The sequence below is a fragment of the Megalops cyprinoides genome, chromosome 17 (genome assembly GCF_013368585.1).
Source record: "Megalops cyprinoides isolate fMegCyp1 chromosome 17, fMegCyp1.pri, whole genome shotgun sequence".
In the NCBI taxonomy this organism is placed as follows: Eukaryota; Metazoa; Chordata; class Actinopteri; order Elopiformes; family Megalopidae; genus Megalops; species Megalops cyprinoides.
The window spans coordinates 3,387,127-3,408,547 of record NC_050599.1 but is presented as its reverse complement, the minus strand read 5'-3'; the positions used below and the strand labels follow the sequence as shown (position 1 = coordinate 3,408,547).

At 46.1% G+C, this 21,421-nt stretch overlaps 2 protein-coding genes across 2 annotated transcripts in view; one reads left to right on the top strand and one right to left on the bottom strand.

Annotated features, from left to right (window-relative positions):
* Window positions 1-304: 304 nt before the first annotated feature.
* pnrc1 (proline-rich nuclear receptor coactivator 1) lies at window positions 305-3,520 on the bottom strand. Its single transcript, XM_036550445.1, has 2 exons — window positions 2,454-3,520; window positions 305-814 (listed from the first exon to the last, which is right to left on the bottom strand). The coding sequence occupies exons 1-2, from the start codon at window positions 2,826-2,828 to the stop codon at window positions 338-340; spliced, it is 852 nt and encodes a 283-aa protein (XP_036406338.1). The 5' UTR covers window positions 2,829-3,520; the 3' UTR covers window positions 305-337.
* A 2,569-nt stretch (window positions 3,521-6,089) lies between these two features.
* Window positions 6,090-21,421, top strand: part of rngtt (RNA guanylyltransferase and 5'-phosphatase) — an 82,512-nt gene continuing 67,180 nt past the window's right edge. The window contains exons 1-8 of the mRNA XM_036550122.1: window positions 6,090-6,507; window positions 7,490-7,599; window positions 8,000-8,103; window positions 8,966-9,054; window positions 13,857-13,932; window positions 14,990-15,248; window positions 15,955-16,064; window positions 17,814-17,915. Of these exons, the coding sequence (XP_036406015.1) occupies window positions 6,444-6,507; window positions 7,490-7,599; window positions 8,000-8,103; window positions 8,966-9,054; window positions 13,857-13,932; window positions 14,990-15,248; window positions 15,955-16,064; window positions 17,814-17,915 (914 nt within the window). The 5' untranslated portion in view covers window positions 6,090-6,443. The remainder of the gene's footprint in view (window positions 6,508-7,489; window positions 7,600-7,999; window positions 8,104-8,965; window positions 9,055-13,856; window positions 13,933-14,989; window positions 15,249-15,954; window positions 16,065-17,813; window positions 17,916-21,421) is intronic.

Sequence of the window (21,421 nt, the reverse complement as noted above, 5' to 3'; positions counted from 1 at the left end):
TCAGTAACAAAACTATACTTTACTTCTTGATAAAATAACGTGAAAAATATACACAAAAATTACATGTTTTTTTTACAGTATTTACATTTACACAAGTTCATCTAAAAATCCATTCAACACAACAAGGCCGCTGTTCAGCACAAACGCTTAGAAATATAACTGCAGTCCAAAAACAAGACTTTCTGTTGCAACAATGGTTCTTTCCAGTCCTCTACAATGGTCGTTTCAGTGCCAATTTTCATCACGGTGACATTCACTTTTCTTTTTTTTTTCTGCTTTTTAAATAACTTATTTTTTAATTCTTAAATCTTTTAAAATGTGACTTTCTAAGTTGATCTCAAGGCTTTGCCTGGACCTTCAGCAGAGTCTTTAGGTGGACAGTCATTTGCTCTCTGCTCTTGTCGGAATGTTGGGGGAGCCCTTCTCCCACCCAGTGGCTGGGTGGCTTGGGCAGGACGCTGGGGGAAGGCGGCTCGCTGAACTTGGCGCCGGCGTATGTCTTCTCGCCGTCCTTGAGGTTCTCCTCTGTCGGGGAGTCGGCCGGCCTTACATTCACGACGTTGACACTGCCGGCCAGGTTCAGGGGCTTTTTCCCGCCTCTGCGGTAGAGCTCGAGGGGGGCGGAAGGCTTGGGGCGGCAGCTGTTATCGCTTCTCTTGGTGGCCGGCACCAGGCCGAGCGAGTTCCCGTGCCTGTTCTTCTGGCAGCGGGTGTTCAGGTTCTGGGCCGAGTGCTCGTGCTTGCCGAAGCTGTGAACGGACTGGCCACCAGACTGCGGCACCTTCTCCGTTCTCCCGGTCTTCGACTTCAGCAGCTGGGAAGAGAAATGAGGCAGCATAAGCATTCGCCTCTTCGCAACCTGTAAAACGCTTTTCCTCATCACACACTTTCTTACCCTCACACTTCACATTTACATGTAATCTGTGTATTAACAGAGTTCAGCAGGACACGTTTGGAGGATATCGGAACTGTAGCGCTTTTCTTCGTTGCACAGCTACTTATCCTAACATTTCACAATCGTATATAACCTTTGTATTAACAGGGTGCAACAGGACGCATTTGGAAGCTTCTGGAACTCTAATGCTGGCAAACTCTGGTCCCAGACCAATGTGTGTGCTGATTTCTGTTCCAGCAGAGCTCTCACTTAATTAGGTTTCATTAAGCTCATCACCCAAGCAATTTCTGTTGTCAATATGCTGCATTACAGTCATGGACTTATTTGATCCCCTGTCATAAATGGCCGATTATGCAACGTTTTTTATATTAAGAGGACTTGTGTCATTATGGGGACCAAGAATAATTTCACCACTATGCTTAATTTAAGCATTTATTCAAAAAGCGAACGTTGACTGAAATATGTTGAGCTCTATTCGAGTTATTTTTATGAACACAAAGGACATAGGTGGTGGATATACAAACATTACATAAACAGTGCAAATAAACATCACTATTCAAGGTAATCAAATTAAGTAACTGACACGCAAGGTGCGCCGCCAAAGACCAGCGTTAGTAAACACGCACCTACGTTACTAAACCCATTCGCTAATAGCGTGCGGCGGTCCGGTCTTAGTGTTATGTAAACAGTGGCTCCTGGCACTCAGCCAACGTCACTGAACGCCTTCATGATGAACGGCCTCTTCAGCACGTTCGCTCGGGTGCAACCTAACCCCTCGCACACACGCCCCGCCCTCCTCACCGCGTCATAGGCTGATTCCCGTCGCTTATTACACCGTGTTGCCGTGTGCAAAACCCCACCCCCTCAGTTCGACGGCAGACGTCGTCATATTTTCCAGTGTCGGGTCACACAAGCTTCCCTGGTATCCGCCTCCATCTGACGCTGGTATGCTAACCTAGTGCACTACATACCGCACTAAGCTGCAGTGCCCAAATTTGTTGGTGTTTATCAACCCGAACATGTTTTGTCGGTCGTGGTGTTTTTTGGACGCGTACAGCTAGCAAGAGCAACTCTGTGGTTTCTGTTCTAACAGAAAAGTCCCTGATTCGCTTCTCAATGCATCGATTCTCTCATTTCGCTGTTAGCCATGTTGATGCGAAACATCCGATAGCAGGCAAAGAATAAATCACAATGATTGCACAAGCGACTGCCTTTTAGTCTTTACGGCAGAGAATCTTGCAAAAATAACATTCTGGACTTATTCTGAATAACCATTTGCATTTCGGCCAGCTACCTGGGGTACTCTGGAGGTCTGCCGTGAATAATCGAGTTACATAATCCTGCATCTTAAGTTGTTTGCTCGCTAGCGGTAAACAAGTAGCTTTTTTTATATACTATCTTAACACAGCCCCATTGCTCTTAACCATCACAAATGGCTATTTAATATTTAAATAGCTATGTGTTTGGTCGGCTTGTCAGCCAAATCTGTGACGTCAACAAATGTATTACCCTTAGTTTGCCAGCTGACTTTTGCAGAACATATTATCAATAAACTTACCTCCTTCTTGGCCCCCTGCTTGAGATGGTGGAGTGTTAATACAGTGGTCTGTGTGCGGTTGGGGACAGTCTCCGTACTCGTGGGCGCAGAAGGGTTGGATCCAGCTACGACTGTGTTGTTGTTGATGTCTGTGAAACGCGTGGGATTGCTCCTCAGCGACCCGGGATGCTTCGGGTGCTGCTGCGGGCAGTGATGGTGCCGGCCCTGGAAACCCGCCGGAGACGAGCGGAACCGCCTGCTACCCTTCTTCAGCAAGGCTTGCCGTGTTTTGTTCAGGTTGGCCCCGGCATGGTGCGAGGTCAGACCCGCGGGCTTGCTGTTCTCGATGTTGTCGACGTTTGGGTCGATGCGTTGAGCGAGCGTTTCCCCGAGCATGGCTTCTTCAAAGTCAGAAGAGGGGTATGATGCATTTACTATTGTGAAAATTAAATTCAGCGAACTAGCTATCGACAAGCTAACGCTACTTTCAGTACAAAGAGTCCGCTTGCACCAAAAAATCCACACACAGCTAACCAAAAGCTGTACAGTGTTCACAGCTTTTTAAAAGTTCGCCTGGTTTAATGTCTTTCCAGGTGCCGTCTGCTCATTCGGAGAGTGCTTCGGAGAGTTTGAGATGGCGCAGGAAAAGTGTATGAAAATGGCGCAGCAGTCACTTCCTGATAGTAAGCAAAAGAAACAACACGCCCACAAATCCACACAAAGAAAAATAAGAGAGAGAGAAAATACTGTGGAAGTTTGATCGGTTTCCTTGTAATCCAAAATGTGTATATATACAATCAAAATAACCCGAATGTTAACTCAATATGTTTTAGAGCGAAATAAAAGTTAGGACTTGCGTGTCTTGGCTTACTGGCTGACCTCTTTGCAATTTATCGACGAAAATCCCGATCTAGTTGAATTTGTAGTCTTTTTTTAAAGTCCCTTCTAACAGTTGGCGTTTTCCAAGGTTTACCCGAAATGTTAAAGAACTCGACGTCTGCGAGCTGGAAGGCGCAGAGAGGTAAGCTTCCCTCTACCCAGGCTGAATAGATTAGCTAGAAAACACGAAGGACAAAGACGATGGATTTAATAGCAAAGAGCTCGTAGACTATTCTAAACCAATCACACAGCTCGTAGACAATTCCAAACCAATCACACTGTTCGTATACTATTATAAACCAATCATGACTCCTGTAGACTATTCTAAACCAATCACGGTGGACAGAGAGTGGCGCACCTCCTATTTCCGAATGACGTCACGCATACCTCAGTACATTCTATTGAAATTAGGTACTTTCCAAACTTGAGAAAAGTATCGGAAGGAAGTAACAGTGAACGTGTAATCGAAATATAGTTTTTGTTGTGAGTGATCTATGTATTTAAGAAAAATTAACACATTAAAGAGCAATATCGGTTCATTAGTATTAGAAACAAGTAAACGTAGATATCCAACCCATTGACTGAAATCACTATATTTTCACTTAATTTCTGCTATACTTTGTTTTGTCTGTCCAGCAATCCCTGGTCTCTTTGGCAGTTTTATACAAGACATGCCAGCTGAATGTGTCATTCGCCCAATTTAGTACTGGATTATATATGAACAGTAAGTGGTCAAATATAGTGTAACGGTATCCTGATCAGTCAATCAGGTTGACGTTAAAAGGGGCCTCTTTTTAGAGTCACGGGCTATTTGCTGTAAACACTGTTACTTGATATCTAATTTCAGCCCCTAATGTCTTCTGCTCCTCTTAAAAAAACATCTACGATTACACGAAGCAGAAATGAAAATGGCAATGTACAGTGTATCAGTGGTACAGACAAGAGCTGTATTGAAGACAAGGAGAGCCTTGATTTCATTTCTGAGTACACCATTTCTCCAGTACATTATCTGACACTCAGACAGAGCTGTTGGTTTTGTTTTGCTCTTGCCGGTGTCCTCTCTGCCATCATTAGTATTCCGAGCACATTCTGAGTCTAGCAGCAGGGGAGGTCAGGCTGTTGCTATCTCCCTGTTCTCTCTCTGCCTGCTCGCCCGGTTGGATCAGCCCAAGAAAATCTGCTAGGCAACAGCTGCTGTCTGTGTTGCTAGGGGAAAATCTCATCACATGAGTTGGCATCCTACCATATGATTGGCCACAGTTTCAAAGATTTTTTTTCTTCTGTTTATGTATTTATTTATTGTCAGATATTTTTTTGCAAGCTAGAGATACCTGCCTCATATTGATGCTGCAGATGTGTATGCCACCAGTGTCTGTTTCATAACATGAATGAGTGGGAGAACAGAGCAGGCTAGTTATGCATCATCGCTGGCTGCATGCAAGACAGAGGCATTGATGATGTAGGATGTCAGGTGAAAAGAAAACAAGTGGCTTGTTAATGAGTGATTATGACGCAAATCTCCCAGATGACTTGTTGCAATGTGGGAAAAATAATACATACCAAGGTGCAGCTGGCTGTCAATCATCATTATCAGCTTGAGCCATTTAGATAAAGGCTTGCCCGCTTCCACTGATTATTTTCTGAATGCATTTGTGTGCAAAATTTTAATATGTTAATTTATATTCACCTGCACATTGTATGCTGAGCACTCAGGGTAACACATCACCCTGGTTCTGCCAAAAACCGAAGCCTTTTACCACCTGTGTGAGACTGATACTCAGTTCAAATCAATTCAATGAAATCCCATTATTGAAAGCAACCTTTCACAGATCTTATTTAATACTGTACTGCTTTGAATTGACTGTGGGCTCCACCACTCACAGCCTCAAGCAAGATCCACAGCAGCAGAGGCTTGTTTATACCACACACACCGCACGAGACTGCAGAAGGAAACCTGCACAGATGATATTGCGTGGCAATAAAGAGCAGTGAAAGGTTGCGTTGTAATCGTATGCTCTTTTCATAACTGCAGATTACAGATGTGAGTGAACACAAAGCTAACTCCCGTTCTGATGTTTGTGACTTGAAACGTATCACCAATGGCATATGTCAAACACCTGTCGTGCTGCTGGAGAGAAACAAATAGGCCTAGCAACTGCTAACATGTAGCGACTTCCACAGCAGATATTTGTCAAGGAATTAACTGAGTGGATTTGTCTCCTTTGTGGTTCTCTTCGTTCCCGTGCTGCAGCGGTAAAATGTCTGTTGACTGGGCCTGCACCATCATGATGTAAATTACATAATCTCAGCCATCCTGCAGTCGTGCTTGGCCACCAAATCTCTGTTGACAATTTGTTGACATTTTGAGGGAAGATCGATGCCTGCTACTTCAAAAATCCTGCCTCATGTTTTAATTACTCAATTATACGTTTGTAACCAAAGCACAACATACATGTGAGGAATGCATTTATTCTTATATCTAGGTTCTCCGAATACTTTTTTTCCAGGTTATTGTGTTAGCTGTCAAAACTCCTTAGGAATCTGCGAAATCTAAGAAAGGCAAAATTGCTTAGCAGGTGATGATGTCAGATTGCAGAATCTGACGGTAACAACGTTACAGAAATTAGCAGACCGCGTACAGATGATATAAGTCCATCCTATTTTAAAAATATGTGATTTATTTGCGGCTCCTTGTTTTCAAACCTCCGCTGCCATCTAGTGTTTATTTTCGGTCATTGCACGCATTGCCGAAGGCAGAGCAAGGCACTCTGGGGAAAATGTGGAGAATTTGATTGTAGTTCATTCATGGACACTGCGGTGGGTTCCTAAGGAAACGGGGAAATTTATGTTGATTTTAGGACTCTAAACTTTGTAGAGCTGAACCGCGAACAAGGCAGAATCACTTGTTCACACTGGGATAACGGGGAAGGCTTGGAAACTTCTGGAGTCTTTAAAAACATTTCTGCATAATTTCAAGGCCCAGGAGCCGCGGAACACAGGAGTACAACAGCCCGCCGTGGATGGCTGATCTCCCGGGGAACGTCTCACCAATGCGGCGCTGATCAACTTTAGCAAAACGTAGATTTTTGGGGGGTACAGTCACTGCCATCGTGAGATCCGCTCTCAGGGACGATGTCACACGCCGGGGCTCCACCTCGATGGCGAAACTGTCCAAGAAGGGGTCAACCTGTAGCAGGTGAGCACATAGCCATCTAGCCTGACGTGCTAGCTTTGTTGTGGCGTAGCATGATCGCTGCGAGCCCCGCGGTGAAATGCAGTGTGCTCCACCAGATTAGCTATCCACCATCGTTATACACTGCGTTGTTATGTGCCTACGTGCTGGGGTAGCAATTACAATTTATCTGTTTAAGTACAGCCAGGTAACTAGACGGCTAACAGGTTTGCTAGCAGGCGGATCGGCACTTTCCAAGTCCCGACAGGGAAGAGAATGTAATCAGCGTTTCTGGATATTGATGGTTAATTACCTAAGGTAGTTACCTAGCCACTTTGCATCACGTGTCAAAACAAATATGGTTAGTTAAGTTAATATGTATGGCTGTACAGGTACTTTGCCTATAATACTATATTTTATAAATATATGGGGGATAAGCCACCGCTACAGTGTCAGTGTATGTGGCGAGGCTAGCTAGCTAGCTGGCTAAATGATGTGCTTTTGAAAATCGTCTGGATCGGGTTGCAGTCAACGTGATCTGGGTCAATGGCGCGATCGGAGCTAAATTTGCACAGCGTTATTAGCCGGCTAGCTGGAAAACTAATGTCTAATGCTGCCGTTTCACCACTTATGTAGCGAACTGCCAGCCGGCTAAGTTTCTAACGGCAGAAGTTGTGGCGCTACAACCCCCCCCTCAATATAGTTCATGCGTGAAAATGATGCGAAGGGGAGTTCAAATGAGTCTGCGAGTTTGGTCAGCTACAGATAGAATATATAAATAAATAAAAATGACGGTTTGTTTATGACTGAGCCAGCAGTCCAGGATACCAAAAGACATACCCAAAATTAGGTAGCTAAGGAACTTCAGATATACCAGGCATAACGCCTGGAAAAAAGGAATTCATGCCTCCATAAAATTATTGATTGCTCTCTTTTATGCTTACGTGTTGTTCATTTTTCATGCGGATGGTTTTGTAGTAAATAGATTCAACTTGTTTTTCCACAGGCAAGTTTTTGCCAATGAAGACAATGCTAGGGCCCAAATATGATGACTTAGTCCCAGAGGAATGCCGGTTCCACCCCAGCATGCTGTCCAACTATCTGAAGAGTCTGAAGGTATGTGTTACACTGTTTCTGGTGCTAATTTATCACTTTTTAAACATATTTTTTCTTTACTTTTTAAATGGCCAGAATTCCTTTTCCCTCTCAGTGTGTTTTTTTTTTGCCTGCTGGATACCATGAGTCATGTTTCTACGTCCACATATTCTGTCACCCGTATGGACCTGCTTGAAGCTTAACCGCTGTACCTGAGGATGGTCAGTCTTTTGGTGGGCCTTCCCAAATGCACACCCTGCTCTCACTCTGTTCCTGTAACAGACGCCACACTGGTGTTACTGTAACAGGCAGTAACGCCTGTCGCCTGTCGTGTTTTTATTGGTTTTTTTAAAACCATTGCAATTTCAGTAACCCCTGAAGTGTAGCCCAGTTATTGTTTGTTTTTTTGTTGTCATTCCAGGTCAAAATGGGACTGCTCATCGATTTAACGAACACGACGCGGTTTTACGACCGGAATGAAATTGAGAAAGAAGGCATCAAATATGTGAAGCTTCAGTGTAAAGGGTAAGGAGACAGTTTGGGGGGGAGTGTTGCATTGGAATGGCACATTGTATTCAAAAACCAATAATGTACTTCTGTTTATACATAACTTTATAACACCATACTTTGTTGTCATTCACAACTTGCATATGATGTTGGTCTGTTTGGAGCAATCTTGTCTTGGTTGTGATTATTCTGTTTTTTCCTGGTCTGAACCTGAAACAGCCACCCTGTTGACTTTGGTTAAATGGCAGAAATTGTTAGTCCATATTAAACCGGTTTACATGAGGAAGTGTTGCTGGTGGCTCAGCAGGGGACGGGTCTTTGATCTTGACCAAGCAGGAAAAACAATGTTCCAGTGAAGTAATGAGGTCACTGCTGTAAAAGATGTCCACCAGATGAGAGGCCCTGACTTACCTAAGATTACAGTGTAATTTGTGATTGTTATAATTCTTGTAATCATAATTGTGCTAACAACTCATTGTGGTCATCCAAGATTGTGGTGGGAGTTATTGTTACATAGGGGAACAGGTTCTGACTGTCTTGGCCATGTCCTAGATATGCATCTCTCAGTCCGGCCTTATAAACATTCACCAGTCTGATTGGCTAAATAAATGTGTACCTTGCTACCCTGTCTGAGGTGTGGTGAATGTTATGGTGCAGTATGGTGGCTGCATGTCACCCTGGTGGGTTTTACACATTGGTGATGCCTGGGTTGGGTTAGATACCGGGATCTTGATCTCAAACGCTTTGAGGTCCAAGACAAGTTCTGTATGATTGAAGCTTCTTCTGACATAATTTAGTATCAATTACGTGTGACACGATTAAAAGCCTTTCTGAAGTTGTGCCCTGTAGGGTGATGCAGGCTTACTCTGTTTATCTGCAGCCATGGTGAGTGTCCGACCCCAGAGACCACAGAGATGTTCATCCGCCTGTGTGAGCACTTCATGGAAAAGACTCCCACTGAGCTGATCGGTAAGAGCCACTCCCACTGCGTCTGCCTTCACTGTGTCCTGCCTGCATCACTGTGTCACACTACGAAAACACTCACTCAGACCGAGTCTGGCAATTTCATTTTTCCAGCAGTGATTGTCTGAAAAGGAGCGGAGTAGAATCAATGCAAATGTACTGACAGCCTCTTCTGTTAGTGCATGTATTTTACATTACATTGTCTTCAGCAGGCCATAGGACATAGGCTACAATTTTATCCATTTATACAGCTGGATATTTACTGAGGCAAATTCTGGTGAAGTACCTTGCGTAAGGGTACAACAGCAGCGCCCCAGCAGGGAATTGAACATTTCAGTTGTGCTCCCTGCTCCTTACCGCTATGATAGCACGCTCCACACTGCAGTATGCGTAGGCTGTGCAGATATGACGAAAGGTCTCAGTAGTAATAGTATGTAGTTTGCTGCTGCCACATACAATTTGACTATTATGCATCTTTGGCCCTACAGAGCCTTGATTTGAACTTAATTTATATACAATTAAGAAAAAGAAAATTCCTTTCTGTTGGTTCTGAGGGGCGTAAACAGAATGTTGTGGCAGTGACGTCGTGCATGTCTCACATGTCACTGGTAAGCATAGTGTTCTGGTTAGCTTTGGGGTGGCGTTAATGCTCCTATGAGCAGCTGTGTGTGCTGCCACCTTGTGGAAGTCAGTGGGATTGACAGGAAAGTCGGCATCTGTAGTCAAGAGGAAAACATTTGAGGAACCTAAGCTTGTTCTCCACCAATTGAAATAAAATTATGAGAATGAAATGTGTGATGCACCAGATGCTGTCAGTAAGCCCTATAACTTGGTGGAAACACAACCTTATGCACGATAATTCACTACCAGCCTGTTGGCAAGTTTATTCGTTACCAGGTGGCTGTTCTGCATAATGAAAGTAAACCTATATGTTGTGAAACATGCAAATAAGAATAACAGATTCCACTTACACTGATGTTTGTTTCTTATGTATAAAATTCCCTCCCCCAAAAATGCTAAATTTAGCCAAATCTAAGTGATGTTAGTACCATTTAAAATGGCAGATTCCAATTCAAAAGATAGGTGCACAAAATTGAATGGTTTAAGATGTGAGATTGTTGAATTCCTCAGTGACAGTTAGCTGATGTTCGTAGCTGCAGCAGTGATAGACCTCTCTGTGATATATTAATACATTAATTTGATACGTTAATTAAAAAAAAACATTGTGCTTAGAAATCAGCAGTAAAAGTATATTGCTAATGAAAATTGTCTGTTGAAAATATATGTGGCCCAAAACCATAGAATAGACATCTTATATGGGTTGTTTTGTCAGTTAGCAACGGATGATTACCAGTTTGCATACTGTGCCCAAGGAAGCATGAAAGAGGCTGTTTTTACAGTGCTACGTGGCTAAAACATTAATGTAGAGGATGAAGATGCACGATCACTGACTCAGAGCCAGTCATCTGGAAAGTTTCACAAATTGTATTTCGGGGTTAGTCTGACGTGACAACCTACAGTTGCCTGAATGATATATTTCAGCAAAAGTACAGATGGAATTCCACCAATTAGTCAGATGTGAACAACTTGAAAGAGGGAGAAATACACAGCATTTGAGGTTAATCAGTTTAAACTGAAAATATTCCTCAGATTGAAATACATTCTAATGCAAAAATGCATTCTAATGCAAGAATATATTTTTAATTTTGGGTAGTTAAACTCTTACAATGGTGAAGGAACAATTATCAGACAGGCAAATAAAGCAATTGGAGCACTGAAAAATTTCCATATAGACTTGACAAACAAAACATAATTTGTCAAATATTGCTCTGTTTGAGAAACTCTATCTGTGCCTCCAAATCAATAAAGTTGTAAACCTATACCTCAGTTTATATCGTGATCTGGCTTGCCTCGTAATACCTTACAGGAGTGCTATAATGAGCAGTAATCAGAGAGTAAGTAGCTAAAGGAAAGACATGTCAGAAACCAGCCACACACCATCTTTTCTTTGCCTTTTGTCTCTGTCTGATGAAAATAGAGGAAGTCCATCACACCTGGTCCCACATCAGCCTTGTTGTTCAGTAGTTTAATGTTCAGATGGTGATTGTACTATATGGACACTCTCTGTCTGATTAACACAGCACCCCCTCTGGTCAGACATTGATACAACAGGAAAACAAATCCTGAACATTGGAGTTTTAGGAAGCATATATAGTAAACTTTATATAGTTGTTGAATATGAGCTTAGTGCTGCGGTTTTGCCGCCTAGACCCTTTGGGTACTATATAGTCTAGGCAAGCTGAAACCCTGGGTTTTTCACCAAAACCATGCAGATAACATACATCTTCAGTTGGTCCTTTAATAGGAGCCAACATCTGCTCTTAAAAATATTGTCACATGATTGACATGCGACGCTGAGTTTGTAATGAGGAAATTACAGTGTGCACAAATTCACATAACGACTAACTTGTGTAATTTATTAATTTTAGCGCACAATCGGGGTGACTTGATCCAGGGCGGCAGTCTTCTTGCTTTTATTGAGAAAGATTAAATATAATGTTGTGCACTAGAGGGCGCCAGAGTAACGCTGTGCATGTGAGTGTGCCCCTTCCTCTGTACTAACGAACATCCACTGAATTCAGTTACTTCTGTTCTGCCTGATGTCTGTATTATCAGCCTGTAATACAATCCAATAATGAAAAAAGCAAAAACCCATGCTTTTGATCTTCTCATCAGATTTGTTTTAAGTACTCTGTCTGGCTATGTTAATTACAAAGTCTATAACAAACAATTTATTGGATGAATTACATTTGAGAACAGATCAGGAAAGAGATTTTAAGATAGAATCAGGCTTTATGTAAGATCAATGGAAAACAAGTTCAGATTGAATACAAATAAATGGAAAAGACTACTAGGGGAGAAAGCATGATAACTGGAGTGTTTTGATACAGATATCATGCCAGAAAACTGTAGGCATTAATCCCATGGCCTCCAGAAGGCTGTGTGTTTCCTACAGCATGATCCAGTGGATATTCTGGCACTGAAATCCTGGCTTTATTTGAAGTTTTGTCCGTAAATAATTAATTTTGGGTATGTTCACCCCAGGCACACTTGCGGTTTCTGCAGTATTTCATGCCTTTGTGTTTTTTCTTTTTTTTTTTAATGTCAGCATCTAAATCTGGTGTGTGACATTCCTGTGCAGATCTATAAATGCATACGTACAGGAGCGCAAGCGCCCTCCTCCTTGAAGCAGGCAGGCAGGGAGGAAAAAGCCGGTCATGAATAAATGATGATGTACAGAATAGGAAATGTGTTGCGTAGGTTCCAGGCGTCATCTCTCCTGCAGCCAGCAGAATGTGGATGCATCTGACAGCACGCTGTCTTTCTCACAAGTGCACTCGCCTTGTGCCGCTCACTGCTCACAAACTCAGGGTCTGAAGACGAACCCGGCTCTTTGTATCCGAAACAAACTGCAGCGTGAAAGCAGCAAGGTCATTCCCGCCTGTTCAAGGCCCTCAACTGCCTAGGGGTTAATTCCTGCAGATTGACACCCTATTAAAAATCACGGTCTCAGCTGTTAGGCGCTTGTGCTCATTTACCCATAATGCGGCTGGAGACGGGGCTTGGTGCAGGTTGTCTCTGTGTGACAGTGGGGCTGCGTACCCCCCGCGGATGGCGTTGCATGTGGTGTGTACCAGGAGCAGCGGTAGCCTTGTTTACCAGCGCTGCTTCTCAGAACGAGGCAGAGCTGACATATGTCTGCCAAACGAGGCGTCCCACGCTCCGACCACCCACTGCGCCGCGCTCCGCTACCCATCACAGGCTGGCTCAGCCCTGGGGGGGGCACGGGCGGGGCTCCCTATATAACCCCCCCCTCGATCGCGGAGGTCTCCCAGGTGCGGCGTTAAACAAGGCAGCAGGGACGGGATGACGGGCCTCTCTTTGCGAGAAAGAGGAAATGAGAGAGTGAATTTAACAGCTACCTGTGTACAGCTCAAACCCACACACCCGTGTGATGGGAGAAAGGGGTCCTGAGGTGAGGAGGGGGGTCAGTGTTACACCCCCGCTGTGAGCTGTAGAAAGAGCCCTGAATGCAGCCATGCTGAGGGCATGGGGGTGTGAGGGTGTAAGCAGGAACGCAGGGCTGTGAGGGAGTGCCTTATCCTCACACCACACTGCCCGTTCATCGCTGTCGGGGCCAGGCGAGGGAGGGCTCCATGCTCCCGGCCTCCTCAGGACTCTGTGCTTTCCCTTCGGATCTCCTAATGTTGCGTCCCACACACGGACCCTCAGTGGGATCAGTGGATGCACAGCCAATGAGACGGGGCTGATGATGGGGTGCAGACAGGGGTGGTGAGTGCCAGTGAAGCTGCCGGAGGATGCATACGTATGAGCTCTCTAATCCGCGTTAAGACACTGAAGACTTTAAAGAGACGGTGTTTGCATTGGAGGGTCCCCGCCTGTGTCCGTGCCCTGAGGGTTAGAGACAGAACATTTGTGGATTTGGTGTCAGGTCTTCCAATAGCTCCTCCATGCTTAAGTCCGCCCCTATTCTCCCCCCCTACCCCATCTTAGGAGGTGATGGAAAAAATGAAGACTGTTCAGCGTGATGGCTTATGCGGCCTTTGACCCTTAAAACGCATACATACACACACACTCACGCACATGCTGTACCATCAGGCAGCGCCTTGACACGCACACTTACACACACACACACACACACACACACACACACACATGCGGCTCCCTCAGACAGACTCACAGTCAGACTCACAGGTCTCTGATGCTCCTGCTCTCTCCCCCTGCAGGTGTTCACTGCACGCACGGCTTCAATCGCACCGGCTTTCTGATCTGCGCCTACCTGGTGGAGAAGATGGACTGGAGGTACGGCCGCGTGGTGCATGTCAGCCTCACAGAGGCTGCAGAAATAACCCCTCAGCGTGGTGCACGTCAGCCTCACCGAGGCTGCAGAAATAACCCCTCAGCTCACAGGCAGAGCCGTCTCCTGATGACGGCCCTGTTAGCACAGTGATGCCTTCAGATGAGGGTGCCACCATGTCCTTCCCAAGTCTGTCCCATGTGTGTGTGTGTGTGTGTGTGCGTGCGTGTATAATTCTTACGTTGCTGATGCAGTTGGCCTGTGTGTGTGTGTGTGTTTCTCATGTCGCTGATGTGGTTGGTCTTTCTGTGTGTGTGTGTGTGTGTGTGTGTGTATGTGAGATGTCACAGGTAGGGCGCTGTCAGGAGCGATTATGTCAGCCTTATTCAGACAGGGGTGAGAGACCCTCCCGCCCCCCCATGTCAGGTGCTGATTAATATTGCAGCAGTATAGAGGAGCTGGCAGCGGCAGCTAATGTGTCTCAGTCAGAACCACATCTGCACGTGTGCACTGGGGAAAATTATGCTTTATGTTTGTTTTACTATTTACTCATTAGTTGAGTTTTTTTACTCACCAGTTGATTTTGTCAGCTATGAAGACACCAGGTATTATTATATATTGTTTCAGATATGTCTGGTAGCGTTGCATTCAGTGCAGCTCATGATGAATTCTAAGAATGTGTATGAATACACCAGGTATTAATAGGTATCGTTTCAGCTGTATCTGGTTTTGTTTAGAGCGTTAGAGGACTGCTGTACTGCCTGCTGCTGCTCTCTCTCTCAGCCCTGCACTGACAGCCAGATCACGGCCCCAGCCCCGCTGATGGAGCTCAGGGTTATTAAAGCATCACGCAGTTCGTTATTACACACCTGACACTCTGCCTTTGAAGACGCAGCTCCACTGAGGGGTGAATCTGGCGTGATTCACCTGCTGGATTGATTGGACGGATACGTGGTGTACTGTGTGTGAGGCTTTCCGGCGGTAGCTTTTTGTGTTGTGCTCACTGACCCCCCCCCATGTTTCTCACCCCCACCCCATGTTTCTCACCACGCCCCCCCGCAGCATCGAGGCTGCGGTGGCTGCCTTCGCCCAGGCACGGGCCCCCGGGATCTACAAGGGCGACTACCTGAAGGAGCTGTTCCGTCGCTATGGCGACGTGGAGGACGCGCCGCAGGCCCCGCCCCTGCCGGAGTGGTGCTTCGACGAGGACGAAGATGGCGCGGACGATGACGATGGCGGTGGCGGTGCGGTCGGGCAGGACTCCGGGCCCAGCTCCTCAGGGGCAGCGCCGGGGAAGAAGAAGAAGGAGCGGCTAAAGCTGGTGAGGGGAGGGTGTGTCGGCGCTGGCCAGCAGGAGGCGCTCTCTGCGCTCAGGACACAGCCCTCACACGACTGGGGAGAATGGGTCTGTAGGGTAGGGCTGATACATGGAGACCTCATAAGGCCCTGGTGTTCAGGGAAGGCTCCACGTTAGCAATGCATACAAGCAAGCATTTTTCATTTTTAAAGAATGTCACATAGTATTAATGATTAAAAGAGCTGAAACGATTACTAAATCCTGGAGAAGAATGCGCACAGAACCATTGTATGCATGCCTACACACACACACACACACACACACGCACACACACTCCGGACTCAGTGACATGCATACTCAGGAGAATAATTGCAGCTACATCACCCCCTCTTTCAGTGCAGTGCCCATTGACCGTATGAATATTCCTCTAATAAGCATAATTAGATTAAATTAAATGGTGTATATCCTTACAGAGTGCACAGACGTGCGAAATAATGATTACGCTGAAACAGAAGTACTGGGAAACGGTCTGAGGGGCTGTGTGTGTGTGTGCGTGTGTGTGTGCGCGTGCCCGTGCGTGTGTGTGTCTGAGCTCTCCGAAGGCCTGCTTATTAAATCTGCATGCTTGTTAATGGAAGCCTTGGAAACGGAGAAGGCAGACTGTTTAAAAAAAAAAGAGTACGTGTGTGCTTGTCTCGGTAACGACCCGCGTGACCCTCCCTCTCCCCAGGGTGCCGTGTTCCTGGAGGGCGTCACGGTGAAGGGTGTCACCCAGGTCACCAGTCAGCCCAAGCTGGGCGAGATCCAGAGGAAGTGCCAGGAGTTTGCCGAGTGGGAGAAGTGAGAGAGCTCTTTTATTCGTTTATTTATTTATTTTGTTCTGCGTTTCAATCGATTCCAGCAATTACGTTTTATTTGGGAGCCTTCTGAACAAAGGCACAGAGCTGCTGCCGCATAAACAGTGGTGCTGATTGTGGAGGTGACTTATGGGAGTGGGCGCGGTGTTTCTGCAGCAGATAGGAAATTTCCCAGCATGCCGTAGTCAGTGCTGGTGTCAGGGCAATACCAGCCGGCCCTGCTCGAGTAGAGAGCTAGGTCTGTCCTGGAAGACCGCCTCACATGTCCGTATCGGCAAATATCACGCACCAGTGGACTGAGCGGATGAAAATCCACAAAAACAAAACCCTCAGACTTCAGAGGTGTAAAATTTACCTTTGGACCCCGTGTTGTAGCCGAAGATAAACCCCAGTCCGGATCGGCTTTGTCTGTTTTGGTAGATAGTGGAACTGGCCTAACTCTGGGGAAATGAAGCCGTGGCAGTTTGGCGGCATGATCAGATGTTGGCGTCTGCGGGGGGGGGGGGGGAGCTACAGGCCCTGGATCCAGAGAGGACAGGCCCTCTGTGCTCCAAAGAGCCTGGCTTTACTGCCACGGATCCCCGCTAAAGCTGACCCTGACATGGGTTGGGGATATATGGCCAGGGAGCCCGTAGCTCACTATCTGCAATTAATGAAAGGGGTTTGATAGCTTTGTGGGAGGATGATTCACTCTTATGCCATAGACTGCACTGCAGTGGCACAAGAGAACTGTGAAAGCATAGTTATGAGGGAAAATTACTACACTACAGAGGGAGAGGCAGGGTTAAGCAAAAAATATGGCTTTTAATCTGGAATTAAACATTAAGAGAGTCTTTGATTCCCACACATGGTGAGGCAGATTGTTTCGTAATTTCAGGGCTTTGTAGCAAAACTCCCTGCTGCCAGTTTTAGCATTTGAAAATTTGGGAAGAGCAGGAAGCCAGCTGTGTGTAACCATGAGGGTCTGCCCGGATTATGCAGAATAATGAACTTGCTTAGGAAGGATCGTGTTAGTCCATTTAGCGCTTTGTAGATAAGGAAGAGAATTACTTCAGCTGAGTGACTCTTTTCGTCTGAGGCCAGAGGTCCTAATTACCAGAAAGTAAAAACTAATTTTCACAAGTGTAGCAGCAACAGTAACTAAACGCTGAACACAAGTCTGTGTAAAGCTATCTTAGCAGTACAGCCTCGTAGCATTTGGAATAGTGTGCTCTTCTCCAGTAATGTGCTGTTTGAGTTGATTTTCCACTCTGGTCATGTGACTCTGAAGGTGATACGGCAGATGTTCTGTATATCAATCAGATATTTATCTCTGTGAAGCTGAAGGTTTTGTCTCTGCCGTTGAAGACTCTAACTGCTCTGATTTGTTCGTTTATTGTAAATGTTCTTGAGAGAACATGGTCTAAAACAGAACATCAATAGGTAGCGTAACAACGCAGACAGGACTGGAGCCTCCTATTACCAACCGGAGTCAGATCAGGAAGTGAAAAGGACATATGGAACACAGGAACTGAATATCTAATCTGCTGTGGTTATGTGATGGAGGCTGTCTGAGGATACTCTGCTGTGGTCATGTGACTGGGGTCTCTGAGGCCATGCTCTGATGTGGTCATGTGACGGGGCTCTCTGAGGTGATCCTCTGATGTGGTCATGTGACGGGGGCTCTCTGAGGTGATTCTCTGATGTGGTCATGTGACAGGGGCTCTCTGACCTATGTGTTTGTGTGCTGCAGGTCCGGTTTCCCAGGTGCGCAGCCTGTGTCCATGGACAGGAGGAACCTGCGGTTTCTGGAGCAGAAGGCGTATAAGGTCAGCTGGAAGGCTGACGGCACACGGTGAGTCATCGGCCAGGGCTGTGATCGCACCTCTCCCTCCATCGTGAGTGCAGGTGGCTGCGGCCCGCACGGGAAACTTTACCCGCTTAACTCAAGCCTCTGTCTTTGGCGATGTTGGTCCATGACGTCCCAAAGTGCCCCTGTGTCTTTGTGGTGCTCTTACACCCTGGATTGGGTGGAGAAGCTGGCCAGTGGAGTTCAATTGTCCGCCTTCATTGCCTCTCTGTGTATGGAAAACTTCATGAAGTTATTATGCAGGATCATCATATGAGATTCCATTCATACCATCTAACCCTCTGACCTCCGAGCTGACTCAGGAGGGGAAATTTGCTTTTAGTGTTCAACACAGGTTGAGCCCCAGCCCCACCCCCCCAACTTTGGGGCATCTTTGCGTTGATATCGTTCCTGTACGCTTTAGAGAACAAAAAAGTGTGGCCTGTTGAGAGATAAGCTCCCTGCTTGGCTTCCCAGGACCGCAGTACGTTAATCTTCTGGTTCATCAGGCAGGGAGTGTGAGCAGAATAACAGCTCTGTTGTGCTGCCTCTCTGTTCTGCCTTTTATTCGGCTGAGACGCGCGGCGAGGCTGAGCTTTCAAGGCCGCTGTTCAGGGAGAGAGAGAGAGACGGAGGAGTCACACGCAAGCCTCCTCCGGCCGTGTTTGCGACCCTGCAGAGCTGGATCAAGTGATTATTCGCAGGGAGGCCAGGGGTCCGCCCACACCGGCGCTTCAGCGCTTTTCAGCGTGTCTGCCTCGATTGAAGTACGAGCCGCTTTATTCAAAGTCAGAACAAAGACAATAAGGCGAGATGACAGTCATGTGTTTACCTTTCTCTGGAGTTGTGTGTTTGGGGTACAAATTTCATAAAGGCGAGCGTACAGAAGGCCCGTGGTAATAATTTGTCTGAGCACTCGGCTCTCACCGGCTTGAGCGCAGCCTCGCGCGATTGGAAGGTTTATGCCACAGTGCCAGACAGTCAGAGAGGTTGGGATGAATGCCAAGGCAAGGTGAGGAGTGAAAGAGATTACAGACTTGCAGAGCTGTTTGGGGACAGAATGTTTTTCTCCACTAGGACCAGTAGTGCGCCTCTGTTCCCTTCTAAACGGGCGAAAGACGCCAGCAGGCAAAGTGGTAATGACTGCCGGACCCGGGGAGCATGTTGGGCTGTCCTCTGGGGTGTGTCAGGACACGGCGGAACACCCCATCTCTGAGCTGTGAGATTTCCGTCAGCCCGAACAACAGCAGAGGCAGCTGATAGCACACTCTTTTCCCAGTCACGTCTGAGTGTTAAACGATGCTTACTGCTAGGTTTGTAGGGCAGTCCTCAGAGTATGTTATTCGTGGTAGTAGATGTTCCTCTGTGCAGTACAGTGGACCTGCAACACCAGCTTCAGTATCATGTGGCAAATAAAATCCCGAGAGGGTAAGGATTTCCTAATGCATCGTATTTTAAACAAGCAAATGCACACATTTTTGGGAGTCACTATGTTCTCTTATGTGGAAAAACATGTAAGGATGGCGACTCTTTGCCAAACCAGGGGAGTTCATCCCTGGGGTCAGCAGCATTGGAGCAGGAGGTGAGACCAAAGAAGTTTAAATGCAGACCACCGGGACGGACAACAGTTTGTGTGAGAGGGACAGAAGGTTGTGTGGGAGGGGCAGAAGTTTTTTTTTGGGAGGGGAAACACTTTTAATGGGGGGGACAGGAGGTTGTGTGGGAGGGACAGCAGATTGATGGGAGACATAGTGATAATCTTTGCCCTTTTCAGATGGATAGTCCAGACAGCTTTGCCTCCTCCAGAAAGTCTTTTTGGTTCTCCAATGCATGCCTTATTTTTGACCGTAAGCAAACCACAAATTTCCTTGGTTTTGTCAGATTTCTGACTGGAGTTCTGCTTGCTTGAGTTTACATAATTGCTTGGGCAAGATTTAATTATTTATTATTTATTTATTTTTGTGGAAACCGTTTATTTCCCATTTCCTTGTCTGTCTGCATAGCCTTTCCGGTAGTGCCTGAGGCCACATTCTGTCAAACGGTTTAATTGTCATTTAAAGCAAGGCTGTTTCGCTCTCAGAGCGCAGAATTACGCAGAAACTGGATTTGGTATTCTGGTGTGCAGCCATAAACCTTTTATGCTTAGCCAAGTTGTGAATATTTCATAAAGGTAGTCATTTGATTGAGAATTTTACATAGTGATAAATTAATGATGCTGAAAGATTACGGACTATCAGGAGTTCATCAGCCAGACCCCATGGGCAGATATGCACTTACTGCTGCAGACCAGGGTGTGGATTAGCTTTTGTAAAAGAAAAGATCTCTTTTTTTCTATTTGTGGCAAATACTTTTTATAACAGTATGTGATATATTAAGAGATATATAATACAAAAGGTCTGTGAGACTATGGACTAAGGACCCTGGTTCATGAATGCATAAAAAGAGGAAATATGTCTTATGCAAATCCAGGAGAGGGAGTAGTTTATGTGTCCCTGATAGAGGGAGGAATCATTATTAGTTAATGAAACTTTAGCGGTGTGGGCACGTGGGCGGAGTCGCAGGAGAGCGATAGGGAGAAGAGTGGGCCCCTGCTAGCCCCCAGGTACCGGGAAGACAGGAGGCACTGACTGCAGGAGCAGGTGTGATGAAGTGTGTTTGTGGCGCTCCATTCTCTCTGAAGTTTCACAGCTGCGCTGGTTTCTGAGTTGTTAGCGTTAGGTTTGTTTTTCATAAGTAAAATTAGCGTTTTTCTGTATGAGGAGCCGTTGTGTTTGTTTTGTTTCTGAGATGAATCGGTCGTTTCCTACTCAGTGACAGTATTTGTATGGTTTCTGTGCCGGTAGGGCTGTTACAAATATTGCTTCTGTACTGTTGGCTGTGTAATTCGGTTTTCTGAATTTTTTGGCTGTTGTAGATGACATGAGATGCTGATGCGGTATGTGCAGCGGTGTGTGTGTGTGTGTGTGTGTGTGTGTGTGTTTGTGTGTGTTGTGGGGTGGAGGCTGCAGGTAATGAGGATTCTGAGCTGCTTGTATGAGGGTCTGCCAGGTCACCTGAGGGAGTACTGGCACACCGGCTTCCACACCAGGGTGTGCCATTTTCTCATCCAGCAGTAGGTCAGCCTTCTCCCCCCGCAGTGCTTTGTGAAGGAGTCCACACAGAATGTGTTAGCTTGTTTTCCTTGTAATGTTGCTGCGTGGTTGTTGTAGTTTTTTTTTTTTTTTTACGAGATCCATTCCTTGCTTTCTTGCAGTGGAGAGGCATCTCCATGAATCAGTCTTCCCGGATGCAAAATGACTTATCGTGTGCGTATAATGCGAAAATGCATGGAGGATGCGGCTTCTCAGGGGAGCACGGGTGGTTGTGTCCGCACCATCTTTCAGACGGGGCCTTCCAAAGCAGTGGATGAGCTGCCTGATGAGAGTAATTTACACTGTGCCACTCATGTGGCCCGTGGCTCTGGGCTCAGGCTGGCTGCATATAAATGCAAACAAGCAGGTGTCTGTGCCTCG